General features: G+C 29.5%; 1 protein-coding gene across 1 annotated transcript; it reads right to left on the minus strand.

The window, feature by feature from the left end:
• Nucleotides 1–4,137: 4,137 nt before the first annotated feature.
• LOC133646961 (troponin I, fast skeletal muscle-like) lies at nt 4,138–18,382 on the minus strand. Its single transcript, XM_062042937.1, has 6 exons — nt 18,298–18,382; nt 15,837–15,872; nt 12,189–12,225; nt 4,863–4,991; nt 4,517–4,783; nt 4,138–4,450 (listed from the first exon to the last, which is right to left on the minus strand). Exons 2-6 carry the CDS (start codon nt 15,845–15,847, stop codon nt 4,370–4,372), a joined length of 525 nt encoding a protein of 174 aa, XP_061898921.1. The 5' UTR covers nt 15,848–15,872; nt 18,298–18,382; the 3' UTR covers nt 4,138–4,369.
• Between the last annotated feature and the right edge of the window lie 439 nt (nt 18,383–18,821).

Here is an 18,821-nt window from a genome sequence, read left to right on the forward strand (position 1 = left end):
TTGCTAATGTAAGCATGTTAGCAGTTATGTCAAGTACCAAGTTATAGGAATCTCAGTTGGCTTGGCTAAAAAAGTGAGCATGCTAATGTTAGCATGCAAACATGTTAATGTTAGCATGCTAACAGTTTGCATATATCTAATACCAAAATATATGACTCTGAGGTGAGGTGGCTAAAAAATAGCATGCTAACACATTAATGGTAGCATACCAACAGTTTGCATATGTCAAGTATCATGTTTTATGACTCTGGGATGTACAACATTGGCTAAAAAAAAGTTACCATGTTAATGTTATCATGCTAACAAGCTAATGTTAGCATATGTGAAGTAGCAAGTTATATGACTGAGGTGTACAGCAGCATAACAGCAAAAAAAAATTTGCATGCTAACATGCTAATATATTAATGTTAGCATAATACCAGTTAGCATATGTCAAGCACCAAGTTATGACTCTAAGGTATACCGCGGTCAAATTTGCTAAAAACATTAGCATGCTAACAATACAGAGTTATATGAATCTGAGGTGTACGGTGACAACATTGGCTAAAACGATTAGCATGTTAATGTCATCATGCTAACGTTAGCATATGTGAAGTACCAAGTTATATGACTGATGTGTACGGCGGCAATAATGGATAGAAAAAAATTGCATGCTAACATGCTAATGTTACCATGCCAACATGTTAATGTTAGCATAATACCAGTTAGCATATGTCAAGCACCAGTATACCGCGGTCAAATTTGCTAAAAACATTAGCATGCTAACAATACCGAGTTATATGAATCTGAGGAGTACGGCGGCAACATTGGCTAAAACGATTAGCATGTTAATGTCATCATGCTAATGTTAGCATATGTGAAGTACCAAGTTATATGACTGAGGTGTACGGCAGCAATAATGGATTAACATTTTTTTGCATGCTAACATGCTAATGTTACCATGCCAACATGTTAGCACGCTAACATGCTAATGTTAGCATATATGAAGTACCAAGTTATATGAATCTGAGGTGTACGGCGGCAACATTGGCTAAAACAATTAGCATGTTAATGTCATCATGCTAACATGCTAATGTTAGCGTATGTGAAGTAGCAAGTTACATGACTGAGGTGTACAGCGGTAATAATGGATACAAAAAAATTGTATGCTAACATGCTAATGTTACCATGCTAACATGTTAATGTTAGCATAATACCAGTTAGCATATGTCAAGCACCAGTATACCGCGGTCAAATTTGCTAAAAACATTAGCATGCTAACAATACCGAGTTATATGAATCTGAGGAGTACGGCGGCAACATTGGCTAAAACGATTAGCATGTTAATGTCATCATGCTAATGTTAGCATATGTGAAGTACCAAGTTATATGACTGAGGTGTACGGCAGCAATAATGGATTAACATTTGTTTGCATGCTAACATGCTAATGTTACCATGCCAACATGTTAGCATGCTAACATGCTAATGTTAGCATATATGAAGTACCAAGTTATATGAATCTGAGGTGTACGGCGGCAACATTGGCTAAAACAATTAGCATGTTAATGTCATCATGCTAACATGCTAATGTTAGCATATGTGAAGTAGCAAGTTACATGACTGAGGTGTACAGCGGTAATAATGGATACAAAAAAATTGTATGCTAACATGCTAATGTTACCATGCTAACATGTTAATGTTAGCATAATACCAGTTAGCATATGTCCAGCACCAAGTTATGACTCTAAGGTATACCGCGGTCAAATTTGCTAAAAACATTAGCATGCTAACTATACCGAGTTATATGAATCTGAGGTGTACGGCGACAACATTGGCTAAAACGATTAGCATGTTAATGTCATCATGCTAACGTTAGCATATGTGAAGTACCAAGTTGTATGACTGAGGTGTACGGCGGCAATGATGGATAGAAAAAAATTGCATGCTAATATGCTAATGTTACCATGCCAACATGTTAATGTTAGCATAATACCAGTTAGCATATGTCAAGCACCAGTATACCGCGGACAAATTTGCTAAAAACATTAGCATGCTAACAATACCGAGTTATATGAATCTGAGGAATACGGCGGCAACATTGGCTTAAACACTTAGCATGTTAATGTCATCATGCTAACATGCTAATGTTAGCATATGTGAAGTACCAAGTTATATGACTGAGGTGTACGGCAGCAATAATGGATTACATTTTTTTTGCATGCTAACATGCTAATGTTACCATGCCAACATGTTAGCATGCTAACATGCTAATGTTAGCATGTATGAAGTACCAAGTTATATGAATCTGAGGTGTACGGCGGCAACATTGGCTAAAACAATTAGCATGTTAATGTCATCATGCTAACATGCTATTGTTAGCATATGTAAAGTAGCAAGTTACATGACTGAGGTGTACAGCGGTAATAATGGATACAAAAAAATTGTATGCTAACATGCTAATGTTACCATGCTAGCATGTTAATGTTAGCATAATACCAGTTAGCATATGTCAAGCACCAGTATACCGCGGTCAAATTTGCTAAAAACATTAGCATGCTAACAATACCGAGTTATATGAATCTGAGTACGGCGGCAACATTGGCTAAAACGATTAACATGTTAATGTCATCATGCTAACATGCTAATGTTAGCATATGTGAAGTACCAAGTTATATGACTGAGGTGTACGGCAGCAATAATGGATTAAAATGTTTTTGCATGCTAACATGCTAATGTTACCATGCCAACATGTTAGCATGCTAACATGCTAATGTTAGCATATATGAAGTACCAAGTTATATGAATCTGAGGAGTACAGCGGCAACATTGGCTAAAACGATTAGCATGTTAATGTCATCATGCTAACATGCTAATGTTAGCATATGTGAAGTACCAAGTTATATGACTGAGGTGTACGGCAGCAATAATGGATTAACATTTTTTTGCATGCTAACATGCTAATGTTACCATGCCAACATTTTAGCATGCTAACATGCTAATGTTAGCATGTATGAAGTACCAAGTTATATGAATCTGAGGTGTACGGCGGCAACATTGGCTAAAACAATTAGCATGTTAATGTCATCATGCTAACATGCTAATGTTAGCATATGTGAAGTAGCAAGTTACATGACTGAGGTGTACAGCGGTAATAATGGATACAAAAAAATTGTATGCTAACATGCTAATGTTACCATGCTAACATGTTAATGTTAGCATAATACCAGTTAGCATATGTCAAGCACCAGTATACCGCGGTCAAATTTGCTAAAAACATTAGCATGTTAACAATACCGAGTTATATGAATCTGAGTACGGCGGCAACATTGGCTAAAACGATTAGCATGTTAATGTCATCATGCTAACATGCTAATGTTAGCATATGTGAAGTACCAAGTTATATGACTGAGGTGTACGGCAGCAATAATGGATTACAATTTTTTTGCATGCTAACATGCTGTTACCATGCTAACATGCTAATGTTAGCATGTATGAAGTACCAAGTTATATGAATCTGAGGTGTACGGCGGCAACATTGGCTAAAACAATTAGCATGTTAATGTCATCATGCTAACATGCTAATGTTAGCATATGTGAAGTAGCAAGTTACATGACTGAGGTGTACAGTTGTAATAATGGATACAAAAAAATTGTATGTTAACATGCTAATGTTACCATGCTAACATGTTAATGTTAGCATAATACCAGTTAGCATAAGTCCAGCACCAAGTTATGACTCTAAGGTATACCGCGGTCAAATTTGCTAAAAACATTAGCATGCTAACAATACCGAGTTATATGAATCTGAGGTGTACGGCGACAATAATGGATAAAAAAAATTGCATGCTAACATGCTACTGTTACCATGCTAACATGTTAATGTTAACATAATAACAGTTATAAAAAAATAAAATAATAATAAAAAATAAAAATAAATTTTTTTTTTTTTAAATTAAACAAAATAAAACAAGTTGCATACTAATCTGTTAGCATCCATTCCAGAGCTAAATGTTCAAGCTAAATGATCATTGCTGTATTAATGGGCACAATGCGGTTCTTTCTGTCAAAGCTTTGAGCATGTGTGTTAGCACGATGCTACCAGGAGAGTTAGTCCACATGGAGAAGTGAGGATGACAAATGAGAAACAAGAACAAAGAGCATGTCAGTTGCGTTTATTCGTCATGAATGCACAGGTTGGACACAAATGTACATTAGCGTGGAGACAAAAAGTACCGTGTCTCAAGCAGAAGAGTTTTAGCACTTTAGCACGGTCGCTAAGAAGCTAGAGACTATTCTTGGACTTACTGTGCTCCATCGGAACCTTCTAGAAGATTCCTTGGCTAGGTTGGAAGTGCTAAAACTCTTGTGCTTGGACACCTGAGGAGGTATTTAACTGTCGAACATCTTCTTCCTGTCCGACTTGTCCTCGATGTTCTTACGCCAGTCGCCCACGTCGCGCAGCTGCTTGTCCTGCAAACACAAAGACGCGCGTCAGTAGTCCACCTGGTTCTGATCCGGGTTCCCTTCGGTTCTCACCTCCTCTTTGACCTCCTTCTTGACCTGCTTGAGGTTGGCCCTCAGGTCCATGTTGACCGTGTGCTTGGAGCCCAGCAGAGCCTTCAACATGGCGTCCGCAGACATGCGCACCTTCTTCAGGCGAGGGCGCTTGAACTTGCCCCTCATGTCCACGATCTTGATGTTGAGGTCCCGCACCTCGCTCACCACCATGTTGAGCTTGAACTCCAGACTGTAGCGCTCCTCCTCGCTCATGTCCAGCTGCTCGTGGAGCTTCTGGCACAGCTCCTGAGGGGACGTCACGGTGAGGCCGGCGGAACTTTCTTAACCGTGGCGTGTTCTTTTCTTAACCGTGGCGTGTTCTCACCCTCAGCTCGTTGCCGCTGTGTGGCAGATCCAAAGTAGGACACTTGTCCGACAGGAACCTCTCCCGCTCGCCGACCTTCTCCGTGGCCTCGGCCTCCAGCAGGTTGTTGGCGACCACCAGCATGCAACTCTGAGGGAAGAACGCCAACAGGTCAGTCACATATTGGAAAGTATGCTAACTGTTCCTACGTGTGCATGTAAATAGACTGATAATAGACTGTATTTATGTTATTCACATGTAAATAGACTGATAATAGACTGTATTTATGTTATTCACATGTAAATAGACTGATAATAGACTGTATTTATGTTATTCACATGTAAATAGACTGATAATAGACTGTATTTATGTTATTCACATGTAAATAGACTGATAATAGACTGTATTTATGTTATTCACATGTAAATAGACTGATAATAGACTGTATTTATATAATTCACATGTAAATAGACTGATAATAGACTGTATTTATGTTATTCACATGTAAATAGACTGATAATAGACTGTATTTATGTTATTCACTTGTAAATAGACTTATAATAGACTGTATTTATATTATTCACATGTGAATAATGCTGTATAATAGACTGTATTTATGTTATTCACATGTGAATAATGCTGTATAATGGACTGCATTTATGTTATTCACAATATTTTTAATAAAGTATTTGTTATAATAAAGTATTTGTATTAAAAACTAAGTGCTTTTAATAATTAAGTATTTGTATCAATAACAAAATATTTGTAATAAAGTATTTGCAAAAATAAAGTACGTATTTATGTTATTCACATGTAAATAGACTGATAATAGACTGTATTTATGTTATTCACATGTAAATAGACTGATAATAGACTGTATTTATGTTATTCACATGTAAAAAGACTGATGACTGTATTTATATTATTCACATGTAAATAGACTGATAATAGACTGTATTTATGTTATTCACATGTAAATAGACTGATAATTGACTGTATTTATATTATTCACATGTGAATAATGCAGTATAATAGACTGTATTTATGTTATTCACATGTGATTAATGCTGTATAATAGACTGTATTTATGTTATTCACATGTGAATAATGCTGTATAATAGACGGTATTTATATAATTCACATGTGAATAATGCTGTATAATGACTGTATTCATGTTATTCACATGTGAATAATGCTGTATAATAGACTGTATTTATGTTATTCACATGTGAATAATGCTGTATAATAGACTGTATTTAGGTTATTCACATGTGAATAATGCTGTATAATAGACTGTATTTATGTTATTCACATGTGAATAATGCTGTATAATGGACTGCATTTATGTTATTCACAATATTTTAAATAAAGTATTTGTTATAATAAAGTATTTGTATTAAAAACTAAGTGCTTTTAATAATTAAGTATTTGTATCAATAACAAAATATTTGTAATAAAGTATTTGCAAAAATAAAGTACGTATTTATGTTATTCACATGTAAATAGACTGATAATAGACTGTATTTATGTTATTCACATGTAAATAGACTGACAATAGACTGTATTTATGTTATTCACATGTAAATAGACTGATAATAGACTGTATTTATGTTATTCACATGTAAATAGACTGATAGTAGACTGTATTTATGTTATTCACATGTAAATAGACTGATAATAGACTTTATTTATGTTATTCACATGTAAATAGACTGATAATAGACTGTATTTATGTTATTCACATGTAAATAGACTGATAATAGACTGTATTTATGTTATTCACATGTAAATAGACTGATAATAGACTGTATTTATGTTATCCACATGTAAATAGACTGATAATAGACTGTATTTATGTTATTCACATGTAAATAGACTGATAGACTGTATTTATGTTATCCACATGTAAATAGACTGATAATAGACTGTATTTATGTTATCCACATGTAAATAGACTGATAATAGACTGTATTTATGTTATTCACATGTAAATAGACTGATAATAGACTGTATTTATGTTATTCACATGTAAATAGACTGATAGTAGACTGTATTTATGTTATTCACATGTAAATAGACTGATAATAGACTTTATTTATGTTATTCACATGTAAATAGACTGATAATAGACTGTATTTATGTTATTCACATGTAAATAGACTGATAATAGACTGTATTTATGTTATTCACATGTAATAGACTGATAATAGACTGTATTTATGTTATCCACATGTAAATAGACTGATAATAGACTGTATTTATGTTATTCACATGTAAATAGACTGATAGACTGTATTTATGTTATCCACATGTAAATAGACTGATAATAGACTGTATTTATGTTATCCACATGTAAATAGACTGATAATAGACTGTATTTATGTTATTCACATGTAAATAGACTGATAATAGACTGTATTTATGTTATTCACATGTAAATAGACTGATAATAGACTGTATTTATGTTATTCACATGTAAATAGACTGATAATAGACTGTATTTATGTTATTCACATGTAAATAGACTGATAATAGACTGTATTTATGTTATTCACATGTAAATAGACTGATAATAGACTGTATTTATGTTATTCACATGTAAATAGACTGATAATAGACTGTATTTATGTTATTCACATGTAAATAGACTGATAATAGACTGTATTTATGTTATCCACATGTAAATAGACTGATAATAGACTGTATTTATGTTATTCACATGTAAATAGACTGATAATAGACTGTATTTATGTTATTCACATGTAAATAGACTGATAATAGACTGTATTTGTTATTCACATGTAAATAGACTGATAATAGACTGTATTTATGTTATTCACATGTAAATAGACTGATAATAGACTGTATTTATGTTATCCACATGTAAATAGACTGATAATAGACTGTATTTATGTTATTCACATGTAAATAGACTGATAATAGACTGTATTTATGTTATCCACATGTAAATAGACTGATAATAGACTGTATTTATGTGATTTAGGGCTATATAAATAAACATTGATTGATTGATTGATTGATATTCACATGTAAATAGACTGATAATAGACTGTATTTATGTTATCCACATGTAAATAGACTGACAATAGACTGTATTTATGTTATTCACATGTAAATAGACTGATAATAGACTGTATTCATGTTATTCACATGTAAATAGACTGATAGTAGACTGTATTTATGTTATTCACATGTAAATAGACTGATAATAGACTGTATTTATGTTATTCACATGTAAATAGACTGATAATAGACTGTATTTATGTTATTCACATGTAAATAGACTGATAATAGACTGTATTTATGTTATTCACATGTAAATAGACTGATAATAGACTGTATTTATGTTATTCACATGTAAATAGACTGATAATAGACTGTATTTATGTTATTCACATGTAAATAGACTGATAATAGACTGTATTTATGTTATTCACATGTAAATAGACTGTATTTATGTTATCCACATGTAAATAGACTGATAATAGACTGTATTTATGTTATCCACATGTAAATAGACTGATAATAGACTGTATTTATGTTATTCACATGTAAATAGACTGTATTTATGTAATCCACATGTAAATAGACTGATAATAGACTGTATTTATGTTATCCACATGTAAATAGACTGATAATAGACTGTGTTTATGTTATTTACATGTAAATAGACTGATAGTAGACTGTATTTATGTTATTCACATGTAAATAGACTGATAATAGACTGTATTTATGTTATTCACATGTAAATAGACTGATAATAGACTGTATTTATGTTATTCACATGTAAATAGACTGATAATAGACTGTATTTATGTTATTCACATGTAAATAGACTGATAATAGACTTTATTTATGTTATTCACATGTAAATAGACTGATAATAGACTGTATTTATATTATTCACATGTAAATAGATTGATAGACTGTATTTATATTATTCACATGTAAATAGACTGATAATAGACTTTATTTATGTTATTCACATGTAAATAGACTGACAATAGACTGTATTTATGTTATTCACATGTAAAAAGACTGATGACTGTATTTATATTATTCACATGTAAATAGACTGATAATAGACTGTATTTATATTATTCACATGTAAATAGACTGATAATAGACTGTATTTATATTATTCACATGTAAATAGACTGATAATAGACTGTATTTATGTTATTCACATGTAAATAGACTGATAATAGACTGTATTTATATTATTCACATGTAAATAGACTGGCAATAGACTGTATTTATTTTATTCACATGTAAATAGATTGATAGACTGTATTTATATTATTCACATGTAAATAGACTGACAATAGACTGTATTTATGTTATTCACATGTAAATAGACTGATAATAGACTGTATTTATATTATTCACATGTAAATAGACTGATAATAGACTGTATTTATATTATTCACATGTAAATAGACTGACAATAGACTGTATTTATGTTATTCACATGTAAAAAGACTGATGACTGTATTTATATTATTCACATGTAAATAGACTGATAATAGACTGTATTTATATTATTCACATGTAAATAGACTGATAATAGACTGTATTTGTTATCCACATGTAAATAGACTGATAATAGACTGTATTTATGTTATTCACATGTAAATAGACTGATAATAGACTGTATTTATATTATTCACATGTAAATAGACTGACAATAGACTGTATTTATGTTATTCACATGTAAAAAGACTGATGACTGTATTTATATTATTCACATGTAAATAGACTGATAATAGACTGTATTTATATTATTCACATGTAAATAGACTGATAATAGACTGTATTTATGTTATTCACATGTAAATAGACTGATAATACTGTATTTATGTTATTCACATGTAAATAGACTGATAATAGACTTTATTTATGTTATTCACATGTAAATAGACTGACAATAGACTGTATTTATGTTATTCACATGTAAATAGACTGATAATAGACTTTATTTATGTTATTCACATGTAAATAGACTGATAATAGACTGTATTTATGTTATTCACATGTAAATAGATTGATAGACTGTATTTATATTATTCACATGTAAATAGATTGATAGACTGTATTTATATTAATCACATGTAAATAGACTGATAATAGACTGTATTTATATTATTCACATGTAAATAGACTGACAATAGACTGTATTTATGTTATTCACATGTAAAAAGACTGATGACTGTATTTATATTATTCACATGTAAATAGACTGATAATAGACTGTATTTATATTATTCACATGTAAATAGACTGATAATAGACTGTATTTATATTATTCACATGTAAATAGACTGACAATAGACTGTATTTATGTTATTCACATGTAAATAGACTGATAGTAGACTGTATTTATGTTATTCACATGTAAATAGACTGATAATAGACTTTATTTATGTTATTCACATGTAAATAGACTGATAATAGACTGTATTTATATTATTCACATGTAAATAGATTGATAGACTGTATTTATATTATTCACATGTAAATAGACTGACAATAGACTGTATTTATGTTATTCACATGTAAATAGACTGACGAATGTATTTATATTATTCACATGTAAATAGACTGATAATAGACTGTATTTACATTATTCACATGTAAATAGACTGATAATAGACTGTATTTATGTTATTCACATGTAAATAGACTGATAGACTTTATTTATGTTATTCACATGTAAATAGACTGATAGTAGACTGTATTTATGTTATTCACATGTAAATAGACTGATAATAGACTTTATTTATGTTATTCACATGTAAATAGACTGATAATAGACTGTATCTATATTATTCACATGTAAATAGATTGATAGACTGTATTTATATTATTCACATGTAAATAGACTGACAATAGACTGTATTTATGTTATTCACATGTAAAAAGACTGATGACTGTATTTATATTATTCACATGTAAATAGACTGATAATAGACTGTATTTATATTATTCACATGTAAATAGACTGATAATAGACTGTATTTATGTTATTCACATGTAAATAGACTGATAGTAGACTGTATTTATGTTATTCACATGTAAATAGACTGATAATAGACTTTATTTATGTTATTCACATGTAAATAGACTGATAATAGACTGTATTTATATTATTCACATGTAAATAGACTGACAATAGACTGTATTTATATTATTCACATGTAAAAAGACTGATGACTGTATTTATATTATTCACATGTAAATAGACTGATAATAGACGGTATTTATGTTATTCACATGTAAATAGACTGATAATTGACTGTATTTATGTTATTCACATGTAAATACTGATAATTGACTGTATTTATATTATTCACATGTGAATAATGCAGTATAATAGACTGTATTTATGTTATTCACATGTGATTAATGCTGTATAATAGACTGTATTTATGTTATTCACATGTGAATAATGCTGTATAATAGACTGTATTTATGTTATTCACATGTGAATAATGCTGTATATTAGACGGTATTTATATAATTCACATGTGAATAATGCTGTATAATAGACTGTATTCATGTTTTTTACATGTGAATAATGCTGTATAATAGACTGTATTCATGTTAATCACATGTGAATAATGCTGTATAATAGACTGTATTTGTTATTCACATCTGAATAATGCTGTATAATAGACTGTATTTATGTTATTCACATCTGAATAATGCTGTATAATAGACTGTATTTAGGTTATTCACATGTGAATAATGCTGTATAATAGACTGTATTTATGTTATTCACATGTGAATAATGCTGTATAATAGACTGTATTTATGTTATTCACATGTGAATAATGCTGTATAATGGACTGTATTTATGTTATTCACATGTGAATAATGCTGTATAATAGACTGTATTTATGTTATTCACGTGTGAATAATGCTGTATAATAGACTGTATTTATGTTATTCATATGTGAATAATGCTGTATAATAGACTGTATTTAGGTTATTCACATGTGAATAATGCTGTATAATAGACTGTATTTATGTTATTCACATGTGAATAATGCTGTATAATAGACTGTATTTATGTTATTCACATGTGAATAATGCTGTATAATAGACTGTATTTATGTTATTCACATGTGAATAATGCTGTATAATAGACTGTATTTATGTTATTCACATAAATTATTTATTAAAACACTTAAATAAAAAAATATTAATTTACATTTGACACGTTTATTGTATTATATTTTTGAATGAGTTAATGAAGTAATTATTGAAAGATACATTTATTTATTTAATTCTGTCCCTTTTGGTGGTCAGCTTGGTCACGCTTACCTTCAGTTGGTGCTTGCGTCTGGCCGACAGTCGCTTCCTAAACACAAGTATTTGTATTAAAAACCAAGCATTTGTAATAATTAAGTATTTGTAATAATAACAAAAGTATTTGTAATAATTAAGTATTGGTATTAATGACAAAGTATTTGTAATAAAGTATTAGTAATAATAACAAAGTATTTGTATTAAAAACTAAGTATTTGTAATAATTATGTGTTTGTCTTAATAACGAAGTATTTGTAATAACAAAGTAATTGTAATAATAAAGTATTTGTAATCATAACAAAAGTATTTGTAATAAAGTATTTGTATTAAAAACCAAGCATTTGTAATAATTAAGTATTTGTAATAATAAAAGTATTTGTAATAATTAAGTATTGGTATTAATGACAAAGTATTTGTAATAAAGTATTAGTAATAATAACAAAGTATTTGTATTAAAAACTAAGTATTTGTAATAATTATGTGTTTGTATTAATAACAAAGTATTTGTAATAACAAAGTAATTGTAATAATAAAATATTTGTAATCATAACAAAAGTATTTGTAATAAAGTATTTGTATTAAAAACCAAGTAAATGTAATGTTAAGTATTTATATTAATAACACAATATTTTTAATAAAGTATTTGTTATAATAAAGGATTTGTATTAAAAACTAAGTGCTTTTAATAATTAAGTATTTGTATTAATAACAAAATATTTGTAATAAAGTATTTGCAAAAATAAAGTACTTGTAATAAAATATTTGGATTAAAAACTGAGTATTTGTAATAAATAAGTATTTGTAATAATAACTAAATATTTGTCATAACAAAGTATTTGTAATAAAGTATTTGTATTAAAAACTACGTATTTGTAATAATTAAGTAATTGTTTTAATAACAAAATATTTGTAATAAAGTATTTGTAATAATAAAGTATTTGTAATAAAGTATCTGATTTAAAAACTAAGTATTGGTAATAATTAAGTATTTTTGTTAATAACAAAATATTTGTAATAACAAAGTATTTGTAATGAAGTATTTGTATTATAAACAAAGTTTTTGTAATAATTAAGTATTTATTTTAATAACAAAATATTAGTAATAATAAAGTATTTATAATAATAACAAAGTATTTGTATTAACCAAGTATTTGTATTAACCAAGTATTTGTAATAATAAAGTATTCGAATTAAAAACACATTTTCTGTGTTAGCTTTATAAAACGGACATGGCTACTTTCCAAATAAAATACCTTAAAAAGACATTTAGTTTATAAAAACAAAGTATTTGTAATAACAACAAAATACTTATATTAAAAACAAAGTACATGTAAATAAGAAAGTATTTGTAAAAAATAAAGTATGTGTAATATTACCAAATTATTTGTAATAAAAAGTATTTGTAATAATAAAGTATTTTTAAATAACAAAGTATTTGTAATAATAAAGTAATTGTATCAAAATCAAAGTATTTGCAATAACAAACATTTTTTGTAACAATAACAAAGTATTTGTATTAGAAACTAATCATTTGTAATAATAAAGTATTAGCATTAAAAAACTAAGTATTTGTCTCAATAACAAAGTATTTGCAATAATAACAAATATTTGTTATAATAAAGTATTTCTAAATGAATAAGTCAAATGTAAAGCCTCACAGCGACTTATTGCAGGGTGTTGGGTTATATCAGGACGCCAAGACCACTTTGTGAGCCGATAGATTTCATGGCCAGTATTTTTAGAAGATAGAAAAAGATCAAGACGACCTATCAGATGTTTCACTTTAAACTGCAAACTAACATCGCTAGCCTGTGTGCTAAATATTAGCAACTAGCAAGAAGCTTATTTTCTACGCTTTTCTGTGTTAGCTTTATAAAACGAACACGGCTGCTTTTCAAATAAAATTACTTAAAACTACAATTAGTTCATAAACACAAAGAGCTAATTGTAACCTTAAAACTACTAGGAAACAAGTGTGCTTAATATTAGCAGCTAGCAAGAAGCTAATTCTCTACACTTTTTTGTGTTAGCTCTGTGAAATGGACACGGCTACTTTTCAAACTAAATAGCTTAAAAGACATTTAGTTGACAAAACAAGCCATTATTTTGACAAAAAGAGCTATGTGTGACCTTAAAATACTAGCTAACGTTGCTAGCCTGCAGGCTTAATATTAGCAGCTAGTGAGAAGCTCATGTTCTACACTTTTCTGTGTTAGCTTTATAAAAACGGACACGGCTACTTTCCAAATAAAATACCTTAAAAATACATTTAGTTTATAAAAACAAAGTATTTGTATATAATTAAGTATTTGTAATATTAACGAATTATTTGTAATAATAAAGTATTTGTATTAAAAACTAATAATTTGTTATAATAAAAAAGTATTAGCATTAAAAACAAAATATTTGTCTTAATGAAAAAGTATTTATTTTAAAAACAAAGTATTTGTCCTAATAAAGTATTTGTAATAATAAAATATTTGTATTAATAACAAAGTATTTGTAATAATAACAAATATTTGTTATAATAAAGTAATTATAAATAATAACTAAGTATTTATATTACTAACAGTATTTGTAATAATAACAAATATTTGTTATAATAAAGTATTTATAAATAATAAAGTATTTGTAAATAATACAATATTTGTAAATAATAAGGTATTTGTATTAATAAAGTTTTGGTAAATAATAAAGTATTTTTAATTATAACAAAGTATTTGTAACAATTAAAAAAAAATTGTATTATTAACAAAGTATTTGTTTATAACAAAGTATTTGTAATAATAACAAATATTTGTTATAATAAAGTATTTATAAATAATAAAGTATTTCTAAATAATACAATATTTGTCAATAAAGTATTTGTATTAATAAAGTATTGGTAAATAATAAAGTATTTGTAATAATAACAAAGTATTTGTAACAATTAAAAAAAAGGTATTATTAACAAAGTATTTGTTTATAGTAAAGTATTTGTAATAGTAACAAAATATTTGTAGTAATAAAGTATTTGTAAATAATAATGTATTTGTAATAATAACAAATCTTTTGTAAATAATAAAGTATTTTAATAATAATAAAGTATTTGTAATAATAACAAAGTATTTGTATTAATAACAAAGTATTTGTATTAATGACAAAGTATTTGTAAATAATAAAGTATTAGTAATAACAAAATATTTCTAACAATAATAAAGTATTTGTAATAAAAACAACTTATTTGTGATACTAACAAAGTATGTGTAACAGAATATTTGTAAAAAAAAAAGTATTTAATAATAAAGTATTTGTAATAACAACAACATATTTGTAACAATAATAAAGTATTTGAAATAATAACATATTTGTAACAATAATAAAGTATTTGTAATAATAACAAAGTATTTGTAATGACAACAAAATGGTTGTAACAATAATAAAGTATTTGTAATAACAACAAAATATTTGTAACAATAATAAAGTATTTGTAACAAAAATAAAGTATTTGTAATAACAAGAAAATATTTGTAACAATAATAAAGTATTTGTAACAATAATAAAGTGTTTGTATCAATAATAAAGTATTTGAAATAATAACATTTTTCTAATAACTATAAAGTATTTGAAAATAATAACAACATATTTGTAACAATAATAAAGTATTTGGTAACAACAACTCACTCAGTGGCCATGATGGCTGCTTGATGTGGACGTTATCTGTGAAGAAACAGACAAGAAAAGAACATTTGTACGTGAGAGTGCTAAAACACGCTAAGTCTGCTTAAAGTTCATATCAGATGTCATGTTCTAACATGAAATGTTAGCGCTTAGCTTGTAGCATAGCGTAGCCATCGAAGACGTGTCTCCATTTGGAACGCTACTTTTAGCTCCTCAAGTGAATAAGTCAAATGTAAAGCCTCACAGCGACTTATTGCAGGGTGTTGGGTTATATCAGGACGCCAAGACCACTTTGTGAGACGATAGATTTCATGGCCAGTATTTTTAGAAGATAGAAAAAGATCAAGACGACCTATCAGATGTTTCACTTTAAACTGCAAACTAACATCGCTAGCCTGTGTGCTAAATATTAGCAACTAGCAAAAAGGTTGTGTTAGCTTTATAAAACGAACACGGCTACTTTTCAAATAAAATAGCTTAAAACTACATTCAGTTCATAAACACAAAGAGCTAATTATAACCTTAAAACTACTAGCAAACATTACCAGCTTGTGTGCTTAGTATTACCAGCTAGCAAGAAGCTAATTCTCTACACTTTTTTTGTGTTAGCTTTATGAAATGGACACGGCTACTTTTCAAACTAAATAGCTTAAAAGACGTTTAATTAATGAAACAAGCGTTTATTTTGACAAGAAGAGCTGCGAGTGACCTTAAAACTACTAGCTAACGTCGCTAGCCTGCATGCTTAATATTAGCAGCTAGCGAGAAGCTCATGTATAAAAACGGACACGGCTACTTTCCAAGTAAAACACCTTAAAAAGGCATTTAGTTTTTAAAAACAAAGTATTTGTAATAATAACAAAGTGTGTGTATTAAAAACAAAGTATGTGTAAATAATAACAAAGTATTCGTAATATTAACAAACAGCCTTAATTTTTACAAAAAGAAGCTAATTGTGACCTTAAAATTACTAGCCTGTGTGCTAAATATTAGCAACTACTTTTTTCTTGCGTTAGCTTTATAAAATGGACACGGCTACTATTCAAATAAAAATAATTTACAAAAAGCATTTGGTTTATAAAAACAGCCTTCCTACGTGTGACCTTAAAACTGCTAGCTAACATCTCGAGCCTGTGTGCTTAATATTAGCAGCTAGCAAAAAGTTAATTGTTTACACTTTTTTGTGTTACCTTTATAAAAACACAGCAACTTTTGTAATAAAACAACTTTAAAGCAGAACCTCCAGGTTCTGTAACAGCTTCTTCCCTTAGGCCGTAAGACTCTTGAACGCATCATAATTAAATTATCCCCTCAACTCCCCCCAAAATGGATTAAACTCGCTGGAATAAAGAAGACAATATAACATACATCCATAAACGTGGACACATGTGAAAAAGTGCAATATATTTATCTGTACAGTAATCTATTTATTTATTTATTTTATATATATATATTTATATATTATTTATATATATTTATTTATATATGCACCTTATTGCTTTTTTATCCTACACTATCATGAGCTTATGTAACGAAATTTCGTTCTTATCTGTGCTGTAAAGTTCAAATTTGAATGACAATAAAAAGGAGGTCTAAGTCTAAGTCTAAAGGACATTAAAGCCTTCATTTTAACACAAAGAGATAATTGTAGGCTTTAAAACTGCGAGCTAACATCGCTAGCCTGCGTGCCTAATATTAGCAGCTGGCAAGGAGCTCTTGTTCTACACTTTTCCCGTCGTAGCTTTATCAAATGTACAACATAATTAAAAGACATTTAGTTTATAAAAAAATAAAGTGATTTTGAAACAGCTAATTGTGACCTTAAACTACATTTAGCCTTTGTGCTAAATATTAGCAATTTAACAGCTAATTGTTTGACATTTTTCTGTGTAGGCTTAACTTTTCAAATGAAATAACTTCAGACATTTTGAAGGTTATTTTTTGGGCTAACATTTGAAGTTATTGGCTGGACGGACGCCTGCGTCTATTTTGGGGGGGCGCAGCTGTCGCCAACACGACGGCGATGAAGGGGAAGAGGAGAGAAAAGACGCTGGCTGGGGAACAAACGGCTGTCATGGGTGAGTGAGAGGTGGGGGGGGAGGGTCCGGGTGTATTTTAGGAACGTGAGGACATGATGCTGAGGGACATCTGTCGCGGGGATCGTCTCTGGCATCTGCCATTTAGAAGCCATCTTGGACGCAACTTTTCACCCTCAAAACTTCGCCGGCGCGCTAAAAAAAACTTTTCACGTTTCCGACCGGGCTCGCTGGTCCTGCTGCTGCACGTCGCCATGACAACCAGACTTGCATGACGATGTCATAGGGGGAAAAAAAAAACCCCAGCTGGTTAAAAGATGTCGCGATGAACAAATAGGAAGCCAGTATAATATCAAATATGATCAGTAGACATGATATCCAGTATGAGTAGTAGATTAAAAAAAATATTAAAAAGATGAAGTACTGACCTGTTGATGTGGTCGTGTCGGGCGAGCGTGGCGATGTCGGTGAGCGTGTTCGAGCTTTAACAGCAAACAGGAACGCTGCAGCTCCTCTTTATGGAAGCGGATTAGCTTTGAAACCAATAGCGAAGAAGATACACACACACACACACACACACTGACACCCCCAGTATAAATAACTAGCCCCCCCCCTTTTGAGATTGTCATCTTCATCATCTTATCAGCCGGATGATGATGAAGAAGATGAAGATTGTTTGGACGAGCACCACGGCGACAACATCCTAAACACTGACTGACGTTTGACCTTTAACCCCCTGACAGGGTGGCAGGGAAGTGACAAATAAAAACAAAGTATCCTCCATCCACATTTGATCAACAGACAACATTTATCCCAACAAAAATGGGCTGATTGTTAGAATAATGATGTATATATTATCACACAACTCTTATGCTTCGGGGCCGTTGCTATAGTTGTTATCAATTGTGCTGAAATTGTATTTTTCTTTGTCTGTGCAAAGCTGGCAATCCAA

This window comes from Entelurus aequoreus, linkage group LG03, assembly GCF_033978785.1.
Source record: "Entelurus aequoreus isolate RoL-2023_Sb linkage group LG03, RoL_Eaeq_v1.1, whole genome shotgun sequence".
Classification (NCBI taxonomy): domain Eukaryota; kingdom Metazoa; phylum Chordata; class Actinopteri; order Syngnathiformes; family Syngnathidae; genus Entelurus; species Entelurus aequoreus.